Source organism: Equus przewalskii, chromosome 9 (assembly GCF_037783145.1).
Source record: "Equus przewalskii isolate Varuska chromosome 9, EquPr2, whole genome shotgun sequence".
Classification (NCBI taxonomy): Eukaryota; Metazoa; Chordata; class Mammalia; order Perissodactyla; family Equidae; genus Equus; species Equus przewalskii.
The window spans coordinates 4,246,488-4,270,306 of NC_091839.1; the positions used below are offsets into that span (position 1 = coordinate 4,246,488).

The 23,819-nt window shown below is 49.2% G+C and overlaps 1 protein-coding gene across 1 annotated transcript in view; it reads right to left on the minus strand.

Moving 5' to 3' along the window:
- The window catches only part of RHPN2 (rhophilin Rho GTPase binding protein 2), a 50,039-nt gene that overhangs the window by 7,660 nt on the left and 18,560 nt on the right, over nt 1-23,819 (minus strand). The window contains exons 3-11 of the mRNA XM_070557348.1: nt 19,451-19,579; nt 16,822-16,897; nt 9,543-9,620; nt 9,054-9,178; nt 6,954-7,120; nt 4,683-4,870; nt 4,142-4,298; nt 2,456-2,575; nt 695-889 (exon numbers count right to left, since the gene is read on the minus strand). Of these exons, the coding sequence (XP_070413449.1) occupies nt 695-889; nt 2,456-2,575; nt 4,142-4,298; nt 4,683-4,870; nt 6,954-7,120; nt 9,054-9,178; nt 9,543-9,620; nt 16,822-16,897; nt 19,451-19,579 (1,235 nt within the window). The remainder of the gene's footprint in view (nt 1-694; nt 890-2,455; nt 2,576-4,141; nt 4,299-4,682; nt 4,871-6,953; nt 7,121-9,053; nt 9,179-9,542; nt 9,621-16,821; nt 16,898-19,450; nt 19,580-23,819) is intronic.

Genomic DNA, 23,819 nt, shown 5'->3' on the forward strand with positions numbered 1-23,819 from the left:
CCAGGAGCTTGTTTACAGGCCAGTGGACTTCCTCTGGCCCTCATGAAACCCTCCTGAGGCGTCATCTACATGCCAGGTGTGGCTGTTACGCAGGTGCCCTGTCCCTCAGCACAAAGTCCTGGGCGAGGCGTTGCCCCCTTTGCGTTATTAACCTGTGATGTGAGGGTTTCCCAGGAGGCAGATGGAATGTGGGTGGGTGTGGAGCCCAGCAAAAACCTCAAGGCCAAAGGTAGTTTCAGGAGTCCCCTGACTAGAGGTGACGGCTGGAACCCCTAAGGAGGTTGTGAGGCTTTAAGGAGAGGAATCTAGAAGAAGCAAACCAGGGAGAGTAGTCCCTGGAGAATGCCAGGAGGGATGGGGGGGCTTGGGCAAGAAGAGTCAGCCAAGGGGGTGCAGAGGGAGGTGGGAGCAGAACCAAGCTGGCAGGGCACCCCGACACCAAGGCAGGGGTGTCGAGGGGCACGAGGGGAGTCGGATGCTGCAAAGGGGTTGATGAGGACACAGGCCATAAGGAAGCCGCTGGCTTCAGGGAAGAGGAGATGGGAATGGCAGGGCGAGCAGCGCCTGGCCCGCTCCCAGGCAAGCACACAGCGGGGGTGGCCCACGCCCTGCAGGACAAGCAGGTCAAGGCTGTGCACCCGGGGCGGCCCCGCCTCACACGCCCTCTGCACACACGGGCGCCCAGCTCACTCACCAACGATGTCGGGAGCCTCGACCAAGTCGAGCAGGTCACCGTCCTCTTGGTGCTGCGCGTACTTGAGCCGGGAGCGCTGGTGCGCGGCGGACAGCACCTCCTGCAGCACCTCGATGTTGCGGAGCTTCTTGCACAGGCTCGCCTCCCTCGCGGACTCCTCGTGGTGCGCGATGGCTCTGAGCAGGTGGGACTTGCCTGCCAACCGAAAATCAACACCATGTGACCTGCGTCCGAAATTGCAACGTGAGTGCCCAGGAGAGCCGAAGCGCCCACGGGTCAGCCCAGGAAGGTGGACATTCTCTTTCCTGAAGGATCTGCCTGGACGGTTTAAATCCCTCTTAAATGTGCATGCAACGTGCTCACTTGTGTCTATAAAACATTCACTCAGCAAATATTTACCGAAAGTTCTGGACACTAGAGAGAAAGCAATGAAGAAAAACTAGCCTCTGTATTCACGGAGTTTCCATGCTTGTGGTTGACGACAGAGAATTAACAAGCAAAGAAATACGTAACGAATCACATGACAACAAGGTTATGGAGAAAAATAAAGCAGGGCAGGCAGAGGTGGCAAGGGAAGACTGGGAATGGAAAGCTTCTCTCTATGACGGGTGACGGGGAAGGCCTTATTGAAGGTAACTTTTGAGCAACGTCCTGAAGGAAGTGAGGGAGCAGCCATAAGGATATCTGATAGAAGAGCACTCCTGAAAGCAGGAACAGCAGGTACAAAGGCCCTGGGGCAGGAGCCTGCCTGTGTGTTCAAGGACAACAAGGAGCTTGGGGGTGTGAGTGGAGGGAGTGAGGGCTGGAGAGAAGGGTAGGGAACAAGGCCAGAAAGGAGCAGGGGCCAATCCATGCCCAACCTCACAAGTGCAGGGTGAGGACTTCTGCTCCTAGTGGGGTGAGATGGGAGCGAGCAGGGTGCAAGCAGAGGGCTGATGTGATTTGACCCAAGCGAAAAGAGTGAAGGAGCAAAGAGGAAAGCGGGGAGACCAGCCCTGTGGCCACTGCGAAAAGACGGGAGGCCATATGATCCCTCTGGCCTCTGTTTCCCCAACTGAAAAATGGGGACCATACACACCCACTTCACAGGGTCGCATGAGGGGTAAGGGAGTCGACGTTCGGTAAGCAAGCAATGTATAAGTATGGCTTGGACAAGGGTGGTAGGTAAGAAGTGGCTGGATTTGGGAAACGTCTTCTAGATAGAGTCAACAGGATTTGCCAATCAAACGTGGGGTGAGAAAGACAGACAAGAGCAGCAAGCGCGTGCAAGGTTTCTGGCCTGCGCGCCCAGAAGGATGGAGTTGCCATCACTGAGACAGCGAAACTGTGTTTGGGGGTGGGGGGTGGGTCTGAGCAGTGGAGGAAGTCAGCTTTGCACACAGAAAGCGATATTCGCTCTGAGATGTGGCAGAGACGAACCAATTCATTACCAGGCCTTGGGTACGGCGAAAGAAAATTAACCAATGTGTCCTTCCACGTTATGGCCAGGGGCCATGCCCCGGACACTGGGGACGACTGTCAAAGCTCTGGCTCCACTGTGGGAGGCCAGGCCTGGCCCTCGAGGAACCCGTGAGAACACGGCTCTGGAAGCCCCCTGAGGCTAGAGACTGCGCCTCATGGCTTCTGAATCCAGAGTGGCCACGATGACTCAGGACGCCCTACTCTCCAAGCCCTGGGGACCTCTCTGGGGCTGTCCATGAGCAGGACCAGCTGGCCATCGAATGGGCACGGGGAGGGAGGGGGCAGGAGAGCCGCACGCACCCAGCTGTTGGCGCTGGTGACCGTTTCTCAGCGTGGCCAGGGGCGTCAGTCCCTCCGGCATGCGGTCGTAGAGCTGGGACAGGCACTTCTCCTGGTGGTCCTCGTCTGCGCCAGGGCTCACTGCAGCGAGACCACAGATGAATCCTTTCTCGTGGCTGCGCAGCACAGGCTCAGGAGACGGTGCCGCACACCCACGGAGAGCTCTCTCTGTCAGCCACATGGCTGGCTCCCCTTATCTTCCAGGTTTACAGGCACTGGGGACAACAGGCTCCCTTCCCCGCTGGACACACCCCAGGCGGTCCAGCCACATGTCTGTGCGCTTGGGCCAGGCACGCTCTAGGGGCTCACGATTCGGCTCTGAGCCCCCACTCTCTCCCTCCTCCAAGTCGCCCACCTCCTGGAACCTCCTAGCAGAGCCCACCTCACAGCCCTGGCAGCCTCCATGCCTCACCCTCCCCTGCATGTGCCCCCTAACCTCTCCAAGCCACTCACCACCACCTCCGACCTTCCAGCCTCCGCTCCAGAGCTGGGACAGTGTCATTGTCTAGCTGTGCTTTCCCTCCCTGTTCAGCTGGACCAGTCCTCCTCAGAGTCCAAAGCCCAAACCAAATGTCACCCCCTCCAAGAAACCACCCATGACTACGCCGAGGAGTCCCGCTGCTGCCTCGTTTGTGTTTCGGCCGCAACACCGAAGCACGTTACTTCTGCTGGTTGACACGACTTGCCCGCCTCGCAGACTGTGTCATCACACCAGCTGTGGCCGCTAACACTTTCACAGCCCACGAGGGACAAGGCGCTCGGTAGCTCTGCATTCAGGCACAGAGTCTCCACAACAGCCCTGTGAGGGACGTTCTCTTCAAATCCCCATTTACAGATGAGAAAATGAGGCACAGAGCAGCCAAGTGACCTGCCCAAGGTCACACAGCTAGTAAATGGCAGAGCTGAGACAGGAACCCAGACAGTCTGGCTCTGGAGGTTGTCCTTTTAACTACTCTAGGGGCTGCCTTGATTAGTACTAATTACAACAGAAGTCCCACCCAACTTCAGATCAGAGGCAGGACCAGGGCGAGGAGAGGGAGGCACTCGCCTCAGGCTGAAGATTTAAGGGAGCCAAAAACTCAGCAATAAAAATAGATGAGATTTTAATGTAATTTTCTAAATATCAAAATTAATGCAAAAAAAATCCGTGATGAACAAAACAGCAACATTTCTTCTTGCTTCAGGCTCCAATGTGGCTCAGCACAGTGTTGTCACTGATCAGTGTCTTTACTTAAAATTTTGATCACCGTGGATTTTTTTTTGCATGAATTTTGATTCATTTAAAATATTCCAGGAAAATGTTATCTTGATTCTGCATTTTGGGGCATCCCCCTTGGATTCTGTCCCCGAGGCGCGTGCCTCCCTTGTCCCAGCCCTGGTCCCGGCCCTGTTCTAGATTCCAGGTGAAAAGTCATCTCCAAGAAGCTGTCTGCTCCATCCCGGGCAGAACCCCGCTACCCGTCTTCCTCCCACAGCGGGAACATGTAATCACGAATCCCTGACCCGCTGACAGACACCTGGGCCAGCACATCACTCCCTCCCTCTGCCCCGGCTTCCAGGGCAAGCAGGCGGCTCTCACTGAGCTCAGAATCTCCCCGAGGCAGGAAAACCGCAACGCTGCCCAAAGCCTGAGCCCCCGAGCCTTACGCTGGTGGTCGATGAGGAGGGTGGCTGCGAAGTAGTGGGCCAGGGCTCCGTAGTGGTGGGCCTTCACGCAGGCCAGGCTGGCCCAGGAGTAGGGGATGTTCTTCTTCACGGGCGCCTGGCTCATGGCTGCGTGCAGCTGCCGGTAGACCTCTCCCACCTGGAACAGAAGGGATACTGGGAATGGGGAGCCCGGCACGGGGCCCTCGAGCACCTGGGCTGCAGAGAAAGAGCTCTTTCTTCCATGTGGCAGCCCCTGCCAGAGGCCGCTCCGGAATCTGGGAGCGACTCCAAGGGCCCCCGTGTTGTCAGTGTCAGAGTTAACAGGCAACTGTCATTATGCTGGTTTTTAGCTAAGCTGCAGACGGGATCAGTGATCCGTATCTGAAACACCGGTACTTGCCAAGAAAATGCAAGCCAGCGCTCTGGCGGGGCTGGGCACGGTGCCCGGGTCAAGCTGCCATGGGAAGACTGACTGCTTCCAGGGGGCCCACACCAACGCCTTCTCCCCACCCCGAAAGTCACAGGGACCCGGAACGCTCACCTTCGCAGCCTCATGAGCCACCTTCACCAGCATGAAGAACTCGTTCCGGATCCCAGGAAGGCAGATTTTGTCAAACACGCTTTCTTGGGCTTGGGCGAGCATCATTTTGACCAGTACACTGAGCATGGCGGGACTCATGTCGTAACTCGGGGTGTGAGTAAATGTCTCTTTCAGGTAGTTTAAAACTCCTAAAATTGGAAATTTTATGCACATCTGTTGGGGGTCATATTTATTTCACCGTGCTGCTCAGAAGTAAAGAGAATAATAGAAGCAAAAATAAAAAACTGGTGTCCTGGAGCACCTTAAAAAAATCTGATTCTCAATGACTATAGATCCAGCCCTTCCACGCCTAGGTACACACCCCAGAGAATTGAAAGCAGGGACTTAATCTGATACTTGTACGCTCACGTTCACAGCAGCATTATTCACAACAGCCAGAAGGCAAAAACAACTCAGATGTCCACGGATGAATAAACCGATAAACAAAATGCGGTAGATACATACACTGGAATATTCTTCAGCCTTAAAAAGGAAGGAAATTCTGACATGCCACAACATGGATGAAGACACACTAAGTGAAATAAGCCAGTCACAAGGACAAGTATTGTGTGAGTCCACTGAGATCGCTCCCAGGAACTGTCACCTTCACAGAGACAGAAAGCAGAATGCTGGCTGCCAGGGGCTGGGGGAGAGCATGGAGGGGTACTGTGTAATGGGCACAGAGTTTCAGTTTGGGATAATGAAAAAGTTCTGGAGATGGGGAGATGCACGACAATATGAATGTACTTCGTGCCAATGAAGTGTACTCTTAAAAGTGGATAAAATGGTGATTTTGTTATGTATGTTTTACCACGATGAAAAAACAAAATCGGATTCTCTTCCAAAGCATTCACATCTGTATCAAGCAGGGAACCCAGCCTGCTCCCTGTCCGTTCCTGTCTCTCCTTGGATAATTGTGAGAAACTCCAAACATGCTAGGCATTCGACAACAGAGGGGAAAGCAGAAAGCAGGCAGAACGAGCTCTCTGGGGGGGTGGGGGGGGGGGCACGCTCACACTGGACGGCCGGGTCATTCACAAATTCAGGGCTTTTCCCCAGGACCTTCGGAAAGATCATCTCAGCCCACTCCAATGGGAATTTTCATGCTGTAGCCTTCGGCTGAGTTTTTTTATGCTTTAGAAAATTAACTGTCACAGCATTGACTGACAATCAACCTGGAGCTAAAATAAATCCCCGACATGAATCCCATCTGACTGGTTCCTCTGGTTTTGCTGCAAAGGAAAACTGCCTGCAGAAAGAGGGGAAGGAAGGCACCAGGGCAGGGGCAGGCCGTGCGCTCCCCTCTGGGTGTGCTCCCACTCTGTTCTCAGCTTCAACTTGTCTGTATCTCTGTAATCTCAGGTCACGAAGCATACCTGCTTAAGATTCCTCAGAAAGAAAGATGAGCCCAGAAAAGGATGGACAGTGGGAGAAACCGGCTCCCATGAGGAACCTCAGCATGCTGTTTCATCCTGAGGGACCAATTATTCTAACACAAGCAATTCCACGATTAGCCAAAATGGCAAAGCTCTGCTTCTTCACGGCCTTGCAGGGCAAAAAGGTCTCTGCTGGGAGTAACACCCCAAAGCAAAGTGATGGGGACCAGCGCAGAAGAAACACGCTGTGGTCTGCGCTCTGTTGCTGCTTTTGCCCACCATCCCCCATGCCAAGTCTGCTGGACACAGGCCCTGTCGGAGGGGAGCAACGCAGGACCCTGGACACCCACGAGCCAGGCCCGCCCACTGCACCCGGCCTGGCGACCCCTGGTCCTCTCCAGGTTGGCGCTAAGTGTCACCTGACAGGGGGCAGAGAAGAGCAACCTGAGGTGGGTGAGCTTCATGAAATGAGCATGATATGAAGGCATGGAGAGCAATATGCACAGATGAGGCACTCCCGATGAAAGAAAAAGCCTACACTTTCACTATTTGGGAAAATTTATTCTGTTCTTCAATATAGTGTTTAAAGGAACAGTTCATTCACTGCCATCCCTGGGGCCGCTCATTTGGAAAAGATTAATCAGCCACAGGAGTCACTGTGCGTATGAGCCACACCTGGACTGAGATGACAGGGTTGGAGCCATTAAGCAATTCTCTTGGTGGGAAGATACACCAGTGCTCGACTGGTCTGGCCCTCTCAGGCCTGTGAGGCCAAGCATGGGCCTAGGGAGGATCCCCTGACCCTCTTCAGCTGGGGTACCCGGTGCTCCATCCCCGCAGCCCCCAGGAGACACACCTGCGGCTCTCTGAAAGGCGTCCACCGCGCTCTCCAGCCCAGCCTGCGTCTGCCGATTGCTCCGGGTCCCGATCTGCGTGTAGAGGGCTCCAGTGTTGAACAGAATGCTGGCCTTCTCCAGGAGCAAGTTCTGTTGGCTGACGGGGACCCCGGTGAGGGAGTCATACCTGTTGAAAAGAAACGTGTTGAAAGCAGCAGATTACTTGGCTAATCAATGTCACTTCGGGGTGAGAATGGACAACACCGATTTCTTGAATAAAATGCAAAGGTGCACATGCAACGAGGCTTTCATTCCCAAGCAAGATGATGGGCATGATCATGCTGACCAAGACACCCACAATCACACACAAAAATAAGCTTCCCAACCAAGACGTCCTTCAGGAGCTGAGTGATAAACAAACTGTGGCCCATCCGTACAGTGCAGTATCATTCAGCACTAAAAATACGTGAGCTAACGAGCCATAAAAAGACACACAGGAACCTCAAATGCATGTGACTAAGTGAAAAAAGCCGATCTGAAAAGGCTACCTACTGTGTGATTCCAACTATATGACATTCTGGAAAAAGTAAAACAATGGAGACAGAAAATCATCAGTGGTTTGAAGGTTTAGAGGGGCAAAGAGGGGGTATGAACAGCTGGAGCACAGAGGGTTTTAGGGCTGTGGAACTGCTCTGCATGATCCTATAATGGTGGATATAGGTGATTATACATCTGCCCAAACCCACAGACCATTCCCACCAGGAGTGAGCCCCAGTGTAAACTGTGGACTTTGGGTGACGAGGTGCCAAGGCAGGTACATACCATCGAGGGGGGATGTTGACAGTGGGGATGGGATATATGGGAAATCTCTGTACCCTTTCCTCAGTTTTGCTGTGAACCTAAAACTGCTCTTAAAAATAAGGCATATTAGGGCCTAGTGGTTAAGTTTGGCATGCCCCCTTTCATAGGCCCGGGTTCAGTTTCCAGGCGCAGACCTACACCACTCGTCAGTGGCCATGCTGTGGTGGCAGCTCACATACAAAAAAGAGGAAGATTGGCAACAGATGTTAGTTCAGGGAGACTCTACCTCAGCAAAAAAAAAAAAGACGTATTTAAAAAAAATAAGGGTCCGTCCCAGTGGTGTAGTGGTTAAGTTTGTGCACTCCGCTTTGGTTGCCTTGGATTCACTGGTTCGGATCCCAGGTGCGGACATGGCACCCTTCGTCAAGCCATGCTGTGGCAGGCGTCCCACATATAAAGTAGAGGAAGATGGGCACAGATGTTAGCTCAGGGCCAATCTTCCTCAGCAAAAAAGGAGGATTTATGTTAGCTCAGGGCTAATCTTCCCCCCCAAAAAATAAGTAAGCCTTCTCCTAAAGGAAATATAGCAGTTACTAACCCCTCATAATTCTTCCTGCAGCCTAAAAGATTCAGGATCTGTTTTAAAGTTCACATATCACCGAGAAGGTAGACATGGACGTTCTCCCTAAGTGGAAACTGAGGAGAAGTCGTCCTGAGAGCTCTTTCACCAGCGCAGACAGCTAACCGAAGAGTCATCTGCCTTTCCTTTCAAAAGGCAGGCATCTGTGGTGAAGTCTACCTCTGGCCACGGCCCTTCACTGTTGGGATGTACGCCCTCGCGCCCACACTCCTGAGCACACCCAGAGAAGAGGCACGGCACCTCCAAGGTGTTTGAACACTATCTCTGAAACTTCCTACCCCGGAGAAGAATGCAACGTTCTGCTCCCATTTTTAAATGTGACCTGTTCTGTGTGCTGCCCTTGTCCCTGGCACAACACCTGGTTCCCACCCCTTAGCCCATCTGGGCCAAGAATCTCGCTTCTCGTTAGTTCCACCTCAGAGCCCGGCGTTTCCCCAATGATAAAATGAGCATCAAAAAGGCCCCTCCTCCTTGGCTCGTTTGTTCTGAGAAGCAAGAAGCTATGGTCTGCTGGAGCTTTCTCCCCTTGGAGCCCCTTCATAAATAAACACCAGTTTATCCGCACGGCTCTGGCCTCTCCTGTGTCAATGGCCAACTAGAGAGAGGGGCCACGGTGCGGAGGAGCCCTTGGTGCTGAGCCCCGGAGCTCTGGCTGCGGTGGGATCGCACTGGCACCTACCACGTGAACAGGATCCCCATGTGCCGGGTGGGCGGGAAGAATCGACTCTCGACAAAGCCCAGCTGGGTGAAGTAACTCATCAGCAGTTCAACCCCGGCCTCATCCCGGCTGGGCGTCCGACAAGCCTGAAAGGAAAGGAGCCGCCGAGCGGTGAGCCCACAGCAGACAGCGCGTCCCATCCCCGAAGACGCCTGCACACGCTATTTCTGTGGAGCTGGGGCCCAGCTGCTGTATCGCGAGCTCTAGGAAGGATGGCAAGGGCTGGCAAGACCTCAGGAGACTCAGAATCCAGCCCGACATGCCAGTGCGCATGTCTGTCCCCTTCTGTGGTCTTCTTATGTGGCAAGTTGAAGGGACGGTTCTGACAGCCCCTCCCTGCCACCCCCAACCATGGGCGATTCTCTAAGACTTCAGGCACAGTAACGGGGTAACCTGAAGACTCGGCGAGCTCTCAGCCATCCTCCTCTCCCTGCGGCACCCGAGACGCACCTGTCTCAGATCCATCAGGTCTGCTATCTCATCTTCATATAGGGAGCTATCTTCACTGTAATGTTCCAGGATAAAATCCTGTAAGAAAAATGAGGGAAGATACTGTAACGTGTCATTCAAAACTGTAAATAGGGGGACCGGCTCTGTGGCATAGTGGTTAAGTTCGCGTGCTCTGCTTCAGCGGCCTAGGGTTCGCTGGTTCAGATCCTGGGTGTGGACCTACACACCACCCATCAAGCCATGCTGTGGCAGCATCCCACATACAAAACAGAGCAAGACTGGCACAGATGTTAGCTCAGGGACAATCTTCCTCACCAAAAAAAAACCAAAACACACAAAACTGTAAATAGGTAAAACAGTAAGGTCTAATGTGCCCCTCCTTTAAAAATACATGGAGAATTCATAAAAATTTAGGGGAGACTGCACACTGCAATGATTTTCTGAGTGGTAGGATTTATTTTCTTAATTTTACATATATTTTAAAATTTTGCTTCTGTTGCTTCAGTAAAAAGGACAGTTGAAGTTATTTTTTATTTAAAAATGTCTTTGCAACATGGTTAAGTGAGCTACACATTAAACAATTCTGGCAGATGTCACAGACATCTGGGGCTCAGACCTTCATCCTTGGGGCTGCCCTCAGAACCTGGCTCAGGGTCTTCCTGGCAAAGGAAAGGGAACTTGTGTCTGGGGACGGTTAGGAGGGTGCTGCCCTCAGGAACTGTGATGGGAAGCTATGTGAGAACAGCTCTGGGCACGTCCACGTGTGAGGCACCCCAGTGAGAGCCCCAGCCGGGCAGCAGCCGTGTTTGATGACTGACTGCTCTGGGACTTTACTCAGTGGTACAGCCGTGCTGAGGAGCATCTGCTGTGAGCCGGGGCTGTTCTCACTGCTTGGGCCACAGCAGGGAACGAAACAAAGACCCTTCCCCATGGAGCTTACATTCTAGCCGGGGGCACAGCCAGTGAGTAACAGGCACAGAAAATAAATAAAGTACATCGTATATTGGCAGATGGCAAGCATTACAGGGAAAACGGGAGAGTGGTATAAGGAGCATGGAGACGAGTTCCTGCATGACATCCTCCACTGAGGCCAGAGACTGCTCAGTTGTCTTCTCAAGTGTGGGAGTATTCTCTTTACACACTTTCCACATTAGAGCGCCCCCTGCTTTTTGTGTGTTCAATGCCATCTGCACACATGCCCGCAGACCCTCTGGGATTTTACTGAGTGAATATACAACTTTGCCGGGCTTTTTTTAATTGGCAATGTATCAAACATTTTCATATGCCACAAAATATTCTCTAACATGACTCTTCATGGTTATATAATCCTCCAATGTAATGAATGCATAATTCATTTATTCAACAAATAAGCTACCTACTATGTGCTAACCAAGATGGACCATGATAGTCTTAACCCCCTCTCGCTGGACATTTAAGTTATTTGTAAATTTTGCAATTAGAGATAACACCGTGACAGTCATCCTTGAGCACACCTCTGATTAGTTCCTCAGAATAAGTTCCAAGAAGATGTCTTGCTGGGTCCAAGGATACTCAGAAACCTCCTTCTGGTTTTTAATTTGGTCATTTTTATCCAACTTTTTTTATGATGCTGTCACAGATTTTCTTCACGACTTTACTTAAAGCACTAACGTTTGGAATCAGCTCCTCAACAAATATAACAGCCATTTATATAATTTGAAATGGTTTTCAAATGTAATTATGTTATCAGTGACATTAATTATGGTGAGGATGATCTGGAGGACAGAGTTCATCTCAGGCTCCTCTGGTGACATCCCTGAGAGCAGTGTTAAGGGCCACCACTCAGGAGACGCTTGAGGATCAGAACTGTATCCTTTACAGAGCTGCATGCTGTTCTATCAGCTCTACTGTGGACACTGGCAACAATTTCCTTAAAATTAGGAGAGAAATTACAATTAAGAAGTTAAAAGAGAAACTTTATGTTAACCTCACAGAAGTCAAAGAGGATTTTGATAAATTCTAAATCTATTCCTGACTTTTCAAACTTAGTAAACTAGGATGGATTAAATGTATTTAGTAGGATAAAAAATATCTAGTTGAAACCCACCATAAACATCAGGGACAAGACAAGGACTTCTACCATCTGCTATTAATTAGTATAATTCTGAAGGTTGTCTAGCCAACGAATTAAGAAAAATAAGAGATAAACATTAGAAAGGAAGAAATAAAAAATACACGTATTTTTGCAAAATAACAACATATTCACAAAACCTAACAGGGTCAACTGAAAAACTACTAAACTAGTAAGAATTCAGTACAGTGGACAAAAAGTGAATATATAAAAATCAATAGTCTTCCTTTCTTATACAAGCAGTAACCAGTTAGAAAAATATAACAGGAAACAATAAGTTTCACAATTACAAAAAAAGTACAATATTCCTAGGGATAGGATTAATTTAACTAATTAAGCAGATAACTTTTTTTTTTAAAGATTTTATTATTTCCTTTTTCTCCCCAAAGCCCCCCGGTACATAGTTGTATATTCTTCGTTGTGGGTTCTTCTAGTTGTGGCATGTGGGACGCTGCCTCAGCAGCGTGGTCTGATGAGCAGTGCCGTGTCCGCGCCCAGGATTCGAACCAACGAAACACTGGGCCGCCTGCAGCGGAGTGCACAAACTTAACCACTCGGCCACGGGGCCAGCCCCAAGCAGATAACTTTTTAATTAAACTTTACGGAAGGACATGTTACTTCAATCTCTCATTTATTCCTTAAGTCATTTTTTTGACAAGACAGTTATGGCTCCTGCCCCCGTAAAACTTACTGTTTGTTGGCATCAACAACTGGAAATACTATGTTCATGGGAGAAAAGGTGCAATATCCTAAAGATGCAATTTTGTCCAAATTAAGCTATGACTCTAATGAAATTTCAATCAAAACCCAAAAGTACTATTTTTTGGAAACTCATCAAAATATGAAAGTGAATATGTGGAAGAAAAGCTAAGAACGTTTGGAAAAGCACAGTAATAAAGGAGGCTTGCTCGAATTGCTGTTGAAACACCCAGGGATTAAACAATGAGAAAGGACACACAATGAAACCAGACACGGATCAGGAAGAGACTGAAGTAGATTCGAGAATCAGGTATATAACAAAAGCCAGTATTCCAGAGAAGTGGGAAAGGCTGGAGCATCCATCGGGTCCAGGCAGGACGGAGGTGGCACAGGACCGCAGCCTGATGTGAATTTAAGGGCAGGACTATTACAGTGGTGTGGGCAGGGTTCTGGGAAACCACAGGGAGGGTGTGGGACCGCCAGAGCCATTAGAAACCCACAGGTGAAGGATCAAAGGGGAGAAGGACCTACGGAAACCCAAAGAGGTGGCTACCCAAGGTACAGCCACCAGGAATGCAAAAAGAAGCCAACGGAGGAATAAATTTCCAGACTGCCCTCTTCTCTTTCCCTCTCATCTCCTGCTCCTCCCTCTCGGCCAGCCACAAAAGGGAGCCACAGAGCAGGAGCCTGCCGCGGCCTCCCCCGGCGCAGAGCAGGAGGGAGGAGAGTGGATGGGGGGCACAGAGGGAAATGGATACCATCCAGCACCACAGATGGATTCTGTATACATAGTTCGGGGGAAACTGGCTACCCATTTGGTGAAAATAAAAAGTTATAGCCCTACACCTAATTTTTTACCCCCAAACAAATTCCAGCTAAATTAAAGAGGTTTTTTTTTTTTAAGATTTTATTTTTCCTTTTTCTCCCCAAAGCCCCCCGGTACATAGTTGTATATTTTTAGTTGTGAGTCCTTCTAGTTGTGGCATGTGGGATGCCACCTCAGCATGGCTTGATGAGCGGTACTATGTCTGCACTCAGGATCCGAACCAGTGAAACCCTGGGCTGCCGAAGCGGAGCACGTGAACTTAATCACTTGGCCACGGGGCCAGTCCCTCAATTAAAGACTTAATGTTACAAAATTTTAAACAATCACAAAGCAATGGGACAAACTATTTCTCATCTTTTTTTTTTTGTTTTGAGGAAGATTAGCCCTGAGCTAACATCTGCCGCCAATCCTCCTCTTTTTGCTGAGGAAGACTGGCCCTGAGCTAACATCTGTGCCCATCTTCCTCTACTTTATATGTGGGATGCCTACCACAGGATGGCTTGCCAAGCGGTGCCATGTCTGCACCTGGGATCTGAACCAGCGAACCCTGGGCCACCGAAGTTGAACGGGTGCACTAAACCTCTGAGTCACCAGGCCAGTCCTATTTATGTCATCTTGGTGTGGAGAATACCTTTCTGAACATGTCATCAAGGTGAATTGTAAAGGGAAGAACTCATAAGCTTGACAATATAAAATTTGTATGGCAAAAAAAGTTGTACTTTTTTAAATGTTTATATTGTTTACATAACAAAAGTTCAAGGAGAAAACGTACCGAGAGAAATATTTGTAAATATATATAACGAAGGGTTAAAATCCTTCATATGTAAAAGAACTCACGTAGGAAATAAGACCACCACCACTATGGAAAAGCAGACAAAGGATAGAAACAGGTATTTCCAAAAGGAAAAAGCAAATGGGCAAATAAACACTCCATCAGGATGTATTCACCTCCAGTGCTGATCAAAGAAAGCAAACTGGAATGTATCATTTTTGCCTGGTTTTGCAAAACTCAAAAAGATATTTTAAAAAAATCAAAGCAATGAATGATACCCAGTGTAAGCAAAGGTGCAGGAAGATGAGCAGTCACACACAGCGGGGAGGCAGGACCACTTCTGGTGGGTAATTAGGTGACATGTATCTTTGAGCTACCAAATCCACGCCTAGAAGCGTATCCCAAGGGAACACGGGGCAAAGTGCGCGAAGATGCTCACGGAGGCTGCTGACAGCAGCAAGTGTTTGGAAGCTGCCTAAAGAATGAAGTTCACAGGCACCTTGTTTAGGGCTGCTAAAAGCAGACAGCACGCAAAGCCCTCACGGACAGGATGAGTTGCACACCCTCAAGAGGCAGGCCCCGGATCAGAGGATCCAAAGATTTAGTGCCGAGCAAGTTACAGAGCTCAGGCGGGAGGGCTGGTGGGACAATGAGGGATCTGTACACGTCCTGGTATTTTCTAAACGTTTTGCAATCCTGTTCTTAATCAGAAAAATAAATAAATAAAGCTGTATTTAAAAGCAAAAAAGCAACTAGAATTCTCTGAAAAGGGACTTTATCTTGATGATGCTTTTTAATGAAGCCATTTCAGAGCCCGTTTATTTAAAATAGAACCAAATCACACAGTGAAGCTTTACTGGCCATTCAACATTACACAGACACACGCAGACGTGAAAAACAACTTGAACTGCCCTGATTAAGTCAGCCAAACTACTTCTGTGGCACCTGTGTTATTCTCCAGCACAAATGTGGAAGGGAGAAAACAGAACGTCCCCCAAAGGTCTTATTTTTGTGTGACCGACATTTGTAGAGTCCCTTTCAGGCCAAAATGACATGGTTGGAAGCCTCAGATGAATAGCAGTTGGCATGCCCACAACATGTGATTTTTTTTTCACCGGCTTTAATGTGGAATTCAGCACGTGACACGTTTGGATCCTTACAGATGCCCATAAAATTCCCAAGTTTCCCTGAGAAGCTCTCCCTTTAAACTGCCTGTACTCTTGCAGCTCTGGCACTGAGCAACAAAGAAATCTTAAAGAAACTATTCTACAAAAGTGACTAAAGACATTTCTGCAGACATGATTGTCTTGAGGCTCATGGGCCCGTGGCAAGCGTCACTTCTAAAAGGTCAGGCGGCCTGTGAGAAGCTGGTGTCCAGCAGCGGCTCCTGGATTGTTTCCCAACCAGAAAATCAAAGCTCTGGTAACCCTGGGTCCGGCAAGACTCCCAACGGCCCTTCTCAAACTCCAAAATAAACCCCAAACTCACAAGGGCCAGGACCTGGGTTTAAACGGCGGCAGTCAAAATGGCCCTGCGTGAAAGGGCTTATGGCAACCAACTCACAACCTCTCCTTGAGAAGCGAGGTCAGAAGCAGACATTTTGAAGCATTAACCAACGGCTTTTAAAAGAACAAATTCTGCAGTGCCCAAAATGTCATATAATTTTTTCTTTTCTAAATTAAAAGTAGTCCAAGACGAGTCACCTAACAGGATTACTACGAAAAGAAACATAATGCTTGGAAGCATTTTTCACGGTGCTGGGATTAACTCCTATGCACCAAGCCAGGGCTGGAAAGCTCCGAGACAGGCACCACCTCCCCCTTTGTCTCCACTCTCTCCTCCTAAATGGAAGTTTGAGGCGATTCAGGAAAACTCAGAGTGATGGAGCTGGGAAGAGGAAAGCAAGCCAGGCATGGGGGGCAGCCTCTCCTGGCCCCGGCCTGGGTGCCTCCGTCAAAGCACATCTCCCACCTTCCACCTGAATCCCCCACTGAACCACAGGCCCCAGAGGCAGGGCCTGTGACATCACAGCATCCAGCACAGTGACAGGCACAGGCGGGCCTATAAGTACGGGCTGCTTGCCAGACACACACAATTAAGAGGAGGCCAGATACTGTTCACTTTGAAGAGGTGGATTGTACAGGTTGTGAATTATGTCTCCATACAGTTGTTATTTAAAAAAAAGAAGAAAGGGAGGAAAGAAGGGGGAGAGAGAGAGGAGGAGAGAGAGAGGAAAGAGGAGGCAGATACCCAGGAATTAGATGTGGCGGGGACTCATAAACTCGAGCTATTCAGGTATGTAAGGGTAGTGAACCAACATCTTTGATTTACTCTGAAACGCATCAGAAAATAAGATGGATTGACGTACAGACACAGGGATGCAGAGATGGACAAATGTGATGAGGTGACTAGAGCAAAATATTCATGGTTGTTATCTAGGTAGTGAGGGTACAGGGGTTACTGCAAAATGCTTTCCATTTTTCTCTAAGTTTGGAAATCTTCAGAATAAAAGATTGGGGGAAAAAACTGACTATTCTTCCAAAAGCATGGCCTAAATTGGTTACAACATTTAAGAAAAAAGATACTAAAATAGGATACAATTTAAAAATCCACAGCAGGCCCCCACAGACCCTCTTTGACTTGGCCTCCTGGGGCAGGCTGGCCCGGCGTCCAGACCCCTTCCCCAGGCAGGTGAGGAGCCTCAGAGTGACCAGAGGATGGCACGAGGCTCCTGGGGTGGCCTGCCGAGGGGCTCAGGGTCACCCTGCAGGAATCAGCTGCCCATTGAGCCCACGACCACTTGCGGGGGATACACAATTTCCCTGTTCCCCTTTTAAGCAGCAAGTCCAGAGCCCCTCGCTGTGAGGTTTACCTTGAGAACAACTGAGAAGTCAACGTCCTTGGTTTCCTTCAGGCCAAGCGGAATCAGTGGAATCGTGAATGCCTCCCTATAAGGAACACAGCAAGGTACATGAATGTCCCTGTCCCGGCCACTCTGCACCCACAGCCTTCCCCCAGCACCCCTCTCCTCAGGCCAATCTAGCACATGTCAGTTTATTTTCCAGAAAGACGATTTGGGTTGCATCCCTGTCTCTGTTCTAACACTGGGCTTGGTCCCCGCGACCTGTGGACCATCCAGCCTAACACTGAGGTGCCTACCATCTCCACCCCGCTGTAGCCTCCAGCCTCAGCCCATCTCTCAGTCACTGTGCTGGGACTCTATGGAGTATAGGCTTGCCCCTGCTGTGCTCACTGCTGCCCCACCTGGGCCTACCATCCTGCCACTGGACCTTTGTTATCAAGCCCCAATGCCCCCCGTCCCGTCCCCCCCCCCCCCCCCGCCGCCCACCGCAGTGGGTGCCCCGCTACCGCAGCCCTCCAGCCCTGGGCTCTCAGCAGCCTCCTCCTCTGGGGCGTGTCCCTCTAGATGACTCATCGCCTGCACAGAGAAGGCCTTGAGGGCAGGGGTCCCATCGGCCACTAAGCGTGCCGTTGCTCCAGCCCTAAGTCAGGCCCTGACCCACCACTTCCCTGCTACCTCCTCTCCCCACCGACCCTCTGGTTACCCCATAGGTGGCCCTGGGGGTGCTCCCGAGCCTCCGTTCTTAGCCGCAGGGCCAACAGGAAGTGAACCAGCTCCAGCGGTGTTTTGCAAACAGGGATTTAGCTCCCTGACCTGTAACAGGAGACCTCGTGGGGCTCCTGAGCCTAGCCCGGGGGAGGTCAGGACTGCTGGGCAGCGTGAGGGGACAATACTGCTGTAAGCTGAAACTGCCCCTGTGCCGGGCGGAACACAACAGGGCCCAGCTGAAAGCAGGCGACACCCAGCTGGCGTGTGGCTTCCCCCAAGACCATGGGGGGAGCTGGACCCAGCTGGAAGGGGACGAGGACCATCCACCCCACCCCTCTGGGCCCAGCGACCTCCTATCCTCCCCCCACACCGGGCTGGGGGCAAGCCCTGCTCTTCCCATGACTGCCCAGGAGCAGCGAGCATCCGGAGTCCCCCTGCCAGGGCACCCCAGCCCCAATTCTGCGCGAACGTAACTTTCTCCGTGACCCCCGGCCTCCCTGTGTTTTCTCGTCTGCACGAGGAGACAGTTTCTTCCCTGCCTTCCTCCTGGAACTGTTTAAAGATCAACTGTGCTAAGAAAGAAACAATCTGCTTTGAAAACAGAAAAGAGAGGCGATGCCATGTGAGGTGTCATTATGAACCTGCACAGCTCCCCCGCCTTCCCAGCGGCACGGGGGACGGCCTGGCCACTTCAGAGCCACACCGTGGTCACACAGGGGCCTTGACTGCATGTCTCTGTGGGACGCCCTCCCGATGGATGTGCCTGCACTTCAGAACAGCAAGTGGGACCATGAAACATCCTACGTTTATCACCAAAGTTTGGCCCTGTTTCGCCTCCTCAAGGAACTTTGACCTATTGGGCAAAACATTGGAATTTAAAAGCACAGTGCAGACTGGGAGAAGCCTTCCAGCTGCTGTTCTGACTAGATGTTTGAAACTGCAAGAGGAGCCAGGGGTAAGCCGGCCCGGGCCCACGGACGCCCCAGCGGAGGGGCAGAGGTTTCACGCACTGAGACTTTCCCTCCAGCTCTGAAAAACACCCCAGGCGCTGGGCAGAGGGTTGGGGACAATCAGGAAAAGACATTCCAAAGCTGACTCAAGGCTCCCAAATGTCGTCCTTCTGTTAAATCAGGAAGTGTTTTCTGACTGAGTTTCTCCCTGGCTCCCCAGCCTTTTGAGACGTCTCACTTCCCCGTACAGAATAGCAGGGAAACTGCTCTGCAGAGCTTCTCAAAGCCATTTCTTCTTAAAGACGGACGTTTTTTTCAAAGGCAGCTCACCTTGGGGCGGGAGACTTTCTGAGCTGTTCTGGAGGCCACACCTCAATATTTCACCTCCCACCGACACTCCCTAAGGAATGCCTCTGAATCAGCACATTCATCGCTCAGATATTTACCAGGGTACATTTCCAAAGTGTCTCAGTTACACTATCTCCTTGCAGAACTCACAAATGCCTCATAATCTTTGATGTAAAAGGCAGTTTATACGTTTTGGCATTCTATCAACAGAACGACCCAGGGCAGGCCCTGTGCTCAGTGATGAGGCTGGGAGGCAAGAGGGCAGGGCACCGTGGGCCCCACCCGGCAGGTCGGCCCTCATGGCAAACCACAGAAGTGCTTCCAGGGCACCTTTATGGCAGAGCCACCGCCAGGCAACGTGAGAGATGCCATCTCCCCACTGGACCCAGCCAGCAGCTCTCCTGTAAAACCATGTCCCAAGGGGTCCCAGGACAAACAAATGCCTTTTTGGTCAACTCTCCAGGTATTCCCAACAAACTCCACGGGCTCATCCCCTTAACTCTCGCACCTTGGTCAATCCCACACCGATCATTCCCTCACTTTCCAAAGTGGAGTCTATCTGTGCACCATCCCTGAGGTGGGCACATTCCAAAGCCCAGAAAATCTCTGGAAGAAGCACTGTCTCCACTCACTCTGTGCTCTGATAGACGCCCACGGAGATGTTGAGCCCCTCCAGCTCTTCCTTGAGCATCTGCAGGTCTGAGTTCACGAAGCTCAGTTCCAGGCGCACTTGCTCCCGTACCTTGGGGTTTGTGGCTGCCCTGTTAAAAGAGAGGGGGAAGAGAGGCACCCTCAGCCAAGCACCCCAGCTGCCGGGTGAGCAGATGCCCCCATCCCCACAGGGAAGCTCTGAGGGTCCACTTCAGATGTGAGTGCCAGATGTGATCAGATAAGGAGTCTCAGAGATGCTGGGTACCTGCCCCATCTTGAGCCATACCTGCCAGCAAATGGAGCTGGGACATAGCCAATGAGACCAAGTTGTCACACACGAACCCTAAAATATGCTTGCAAAGAATTAGCCTTGAGAAGAAAAAAGAGAACTGCTCCCAGCCACCCATAAAAGACCATAAATTATCCCCTTATAAAGAAATGGGTTAGAAAATAGAAGAGGAGGTAACACTTCCCAGCTCATTCTATGAAGATAGTAGCACCCTAATCCAAAACCAAAGAAAGACAGCACAAGAAAACAAACAACAGACCCGCATCCTTCATGAATATATATGCAAAAATCCTCAACAAACTATTAGCAACCCAAACCTAGTAACATATAAAAAGAATTATACATCATGATCAAGTGGGATTTATCCCAGGAATGCAAGGTTGGTTTAACATCTGAAAATCAATTAATGTAACATACTATATTAATACAATTAAGAACAAAAAGTACATGGTCATCTCAATAAATGCAGGAAAAAAGCATGTGATAAAGTCCAACACAGATGCTTGGTAAAAATTCTCAACAAACTAGGAATAAGAGAGAATTTGCAAAACTTCAAAACACCTTTTACAAAACTTGATAAAAGGCATTTATGAAAACCCACAGCTAACATCACACTTAATGGTGAAAGAATGATGCTTTCCCCCTTATGATCAGGAACAAGGCAGACATCCACTTTTGCCACTTCCAATCAACTCTGTGCTGGAGGTTGAAGCCAGTGGCAATATGGTAAACAAAGAAATTAAAGGTCTCCAGATTGGAAAGGAAGAAGTAAAATTATCTTTATTCACAGATGACATTATCTCCTTTGTAGAAAATCCCAAGGCGTCCACAAAACAAATACTAGAACTAATAAATTTAGCAAGGTCACAGGATACAAGTCAATATACAAAAATCAGTTTTATTTCTATAACTAGCAAAAAACAATCTTAAAATGAAGTTAAGAAAACAATTTCATTCACAATAGCACCAAAAAGAATTAAAACTTAGGAATAAATTCAACAAAAGAAGACTTGTACACTGAAAACTACGAAACTGCTGAGATAGTAAATGGGGAGACATTCCATGTCTATGTATCGGAAGATTCAAGAGGTCATTGTTGAGATGTCAATTCTCCCCAGTTGACCTATCGATTCAATGCAATTCCAATCAAAACTCTAATAAGCTTTTTGGTAGAAATTGACAAGCTGACCCTAAAATTTATATGGAAATGCAAAGGACTTACAATAACCAAGTAATTTTGAAAAAAAAGAACAAAGTTGGAGGATTTATGCTATCCGATTTAAAAACCAAGACAACGTGGTATTGCATAAGGACAGGCAATGGAACAGAAAGGAATCCAGAAATAAATCCTTACATTTGTGGTCAACTGATTTTGACAAAGGTGAAAAGATGATTCAAGGGGGAAGAGACAGTCTTTCTGACAAATGGCGCTGAAGCAACTGGACATGGACAGGATGTCAGTGTTCCCAAGACCACCTCAGGTTCAGGGATCCACTAGGAGGACTCACAGGACTCAGCATATAGTTGTCCTCAGGGCTCTGATTTATTACAGCAAAGGGACACAAAGCAAAATCAGCAGAGGGAAGGTGCACGGGTGAGGTCCAGAGGAAACCAGGTGCAGGCTGCTAAGAGTCCCCTCTCTCAGGGGAGGCACACAGGACAGCTCAATTCCTCCAGGAAAGACTTGTGACAGCATGTGTGAAATGCTGTCCACCAGGGAAGCTCATGAGGGACATAAGGCCCAGGGTTTTTACTGGGGGCTGGTCAGGTAGGCACCTCTGCCTAACATGCTTCAAGGCTCCAGACTCCCAGAAGGAAGGCAGGGGTGCGGCATAAACCGCACTGTTGCACAAACGATGGTGGGACTCTTCTGAAATTTAAGTTTCCTGACACCAGGCAAGGGCCAGCCTTGTGAGCAGGGCTTTCTAAGGATAGCGGTCTCAGGCCTGCTGTGACGGCTCTTTTCTGCATAATAGGCAAAAAACAACCCTCAATTTAAATCTCATACTGCTCACAAATATTATGTCAAAATGCATCAGAGACCTCAATATAAGAGGTAAAACTCTAAGACATCTAGAAGAAAACATAGAAGAAAGTCTTCATGACCTTGGGTTGGGCATTCTTAGCGATACACCAAAAACACAAACTACAAAAGAAGAAACTGATAAACTGGACTCTATTAAATTTAAATACTTCTGTGCTTCAGAAGACACCATTAAAAAAATGAAGACAAGCCACAGACTGGGAGAAAATATTTGCCAATTAAATATCTGATAAAGAATTTGTGGGGCCAGCCCAGTGGCACAGCAGTTAAGTGCATACGTTCCGCTTTGGTGGCCTGGGGTTTGCCAGTTCAGATCCCGGGTGCAGACATGGCACTACTTGGCAAGCCATGCTGTGGTAGGTGTCCCACATATAAAGTAGAGGAAAATGGGCATGAATGTTAGCTCAGGGCCAGTCTTCCTCAGCAAAAAGAGGAGGATTGGCAGCAGATGTTAGCTCAGGGCTAATCTTCCTCAAAAAAAAGAATTTGTATCTAGAACATATAAAGAGTTCTATTAATTAAATAATTAAAAGAACACAATTTTAAAAAATGGGCAAAAGATTTGAATAGAGATTTTACTTAAGAAGATGTCTAAATGGCTAATAAACACATGAAAAGATGCTCAATTTCATTAGTCAACAGGGAAATGCAAATTGAAACCATAATGAGATACCAACACACACCTGCTAGGTTGGCGATAATAAAAAAGACAAACAATAACAAGTGTTAGTGAGGATGTAGAGAAACTGGAACCCTCATCCACTGCTGAATGGAAATGGCACAGCCGGTTTGAAAAACATCTAGTTGCTAAAAATGTTACACATAAACTTACCATACAACTGAGTACACCCATTCCTAGGAATCTATATGAGAGAAATGAAAACATAGGTCCAAAGACATGTATGTGAATGTTTATTATAGTAACATTATTCATAATAGCTAACAAGTGGAAACAACCTGATATCCACTAACTGGCAAACGGAGACACAAAATGTGGCCCATCCACAAGACAGAGCATTGGAAAGGAACATGAAGGGACAACCGTGACCGCAGTTCTCCAGTGGTGGTTTTGACATGCACTAGAAGAGCTTACAGGTGCTCCCGCATTTTACAGATTAGGAATGACTGCAAAAATCACAGCGGCATTAACAACCAAGTACTGAGCCAGGCCTTGCCGAGCACATTTCCAGGAACTAACACCTGATGTTCATCAGCCAAGAGCGCCAGCCAGCCCAAGAGATGGTGCCTGACCACCCCCCTCCTCAGCCGATGAAAATCCAGCCACCTGTCATTGCCCTGCTCTGCTCACCACCTGTTCACCCTTCCTCCAGTGAGCAGAGTGCTAACCTGCTTCCCCCACAGCCTGCCTGCTCCCCGGGGGCTCTCCCGACCTTACCACATCTTTGGGCCCAACAGTTTCTCTCCGTGATGTATTCGTGCTCATTCTCTTCCTTCTCTCTCTCTCCCCCTCCCTTCACTGAACTCCTTCTCCTTGACTGACAAGCTTATGCCCGCCCCTCAGTAAAAGCTGTGCTTGACCCTGGCTGCAGATGGCACTTGTCCTCTCACTGCCCAGTAAGTTTCCACACGTGCACGTTTGGGCTCCCCAGACAGGCAAGGAGACTGGAAGCTCAGCTTGGTGAATATCATTGGTTTGGGGATTTGTTTTTGGGGATCCAGGATCACCAGTAAGAAATACATTTTATATCACAACACAGCACATGCACAGTACTATATACTGGGGTTGGGGGGCTTTGGGGAGAAGAAGAAGAAGAAAAAAAAAGATTGGCAACAGATGTTAGCTCAGGTGCCAATCTAAAAAAAAGAGTGAGTGAGGCTATGGGGGCAGGAGAAAGAAGAACATAAAAGAGACTTAGCTAGAAATAAGGCTAGTACATATGTACAGTACATGCACACGCACCGCTAAAACAACAATCGCACAAAACCACACTTTGCCATACATGTGATGCACCCCAAAATAATCTTATTCTGCTCTAAAAACTTCTTTTAAAATGAA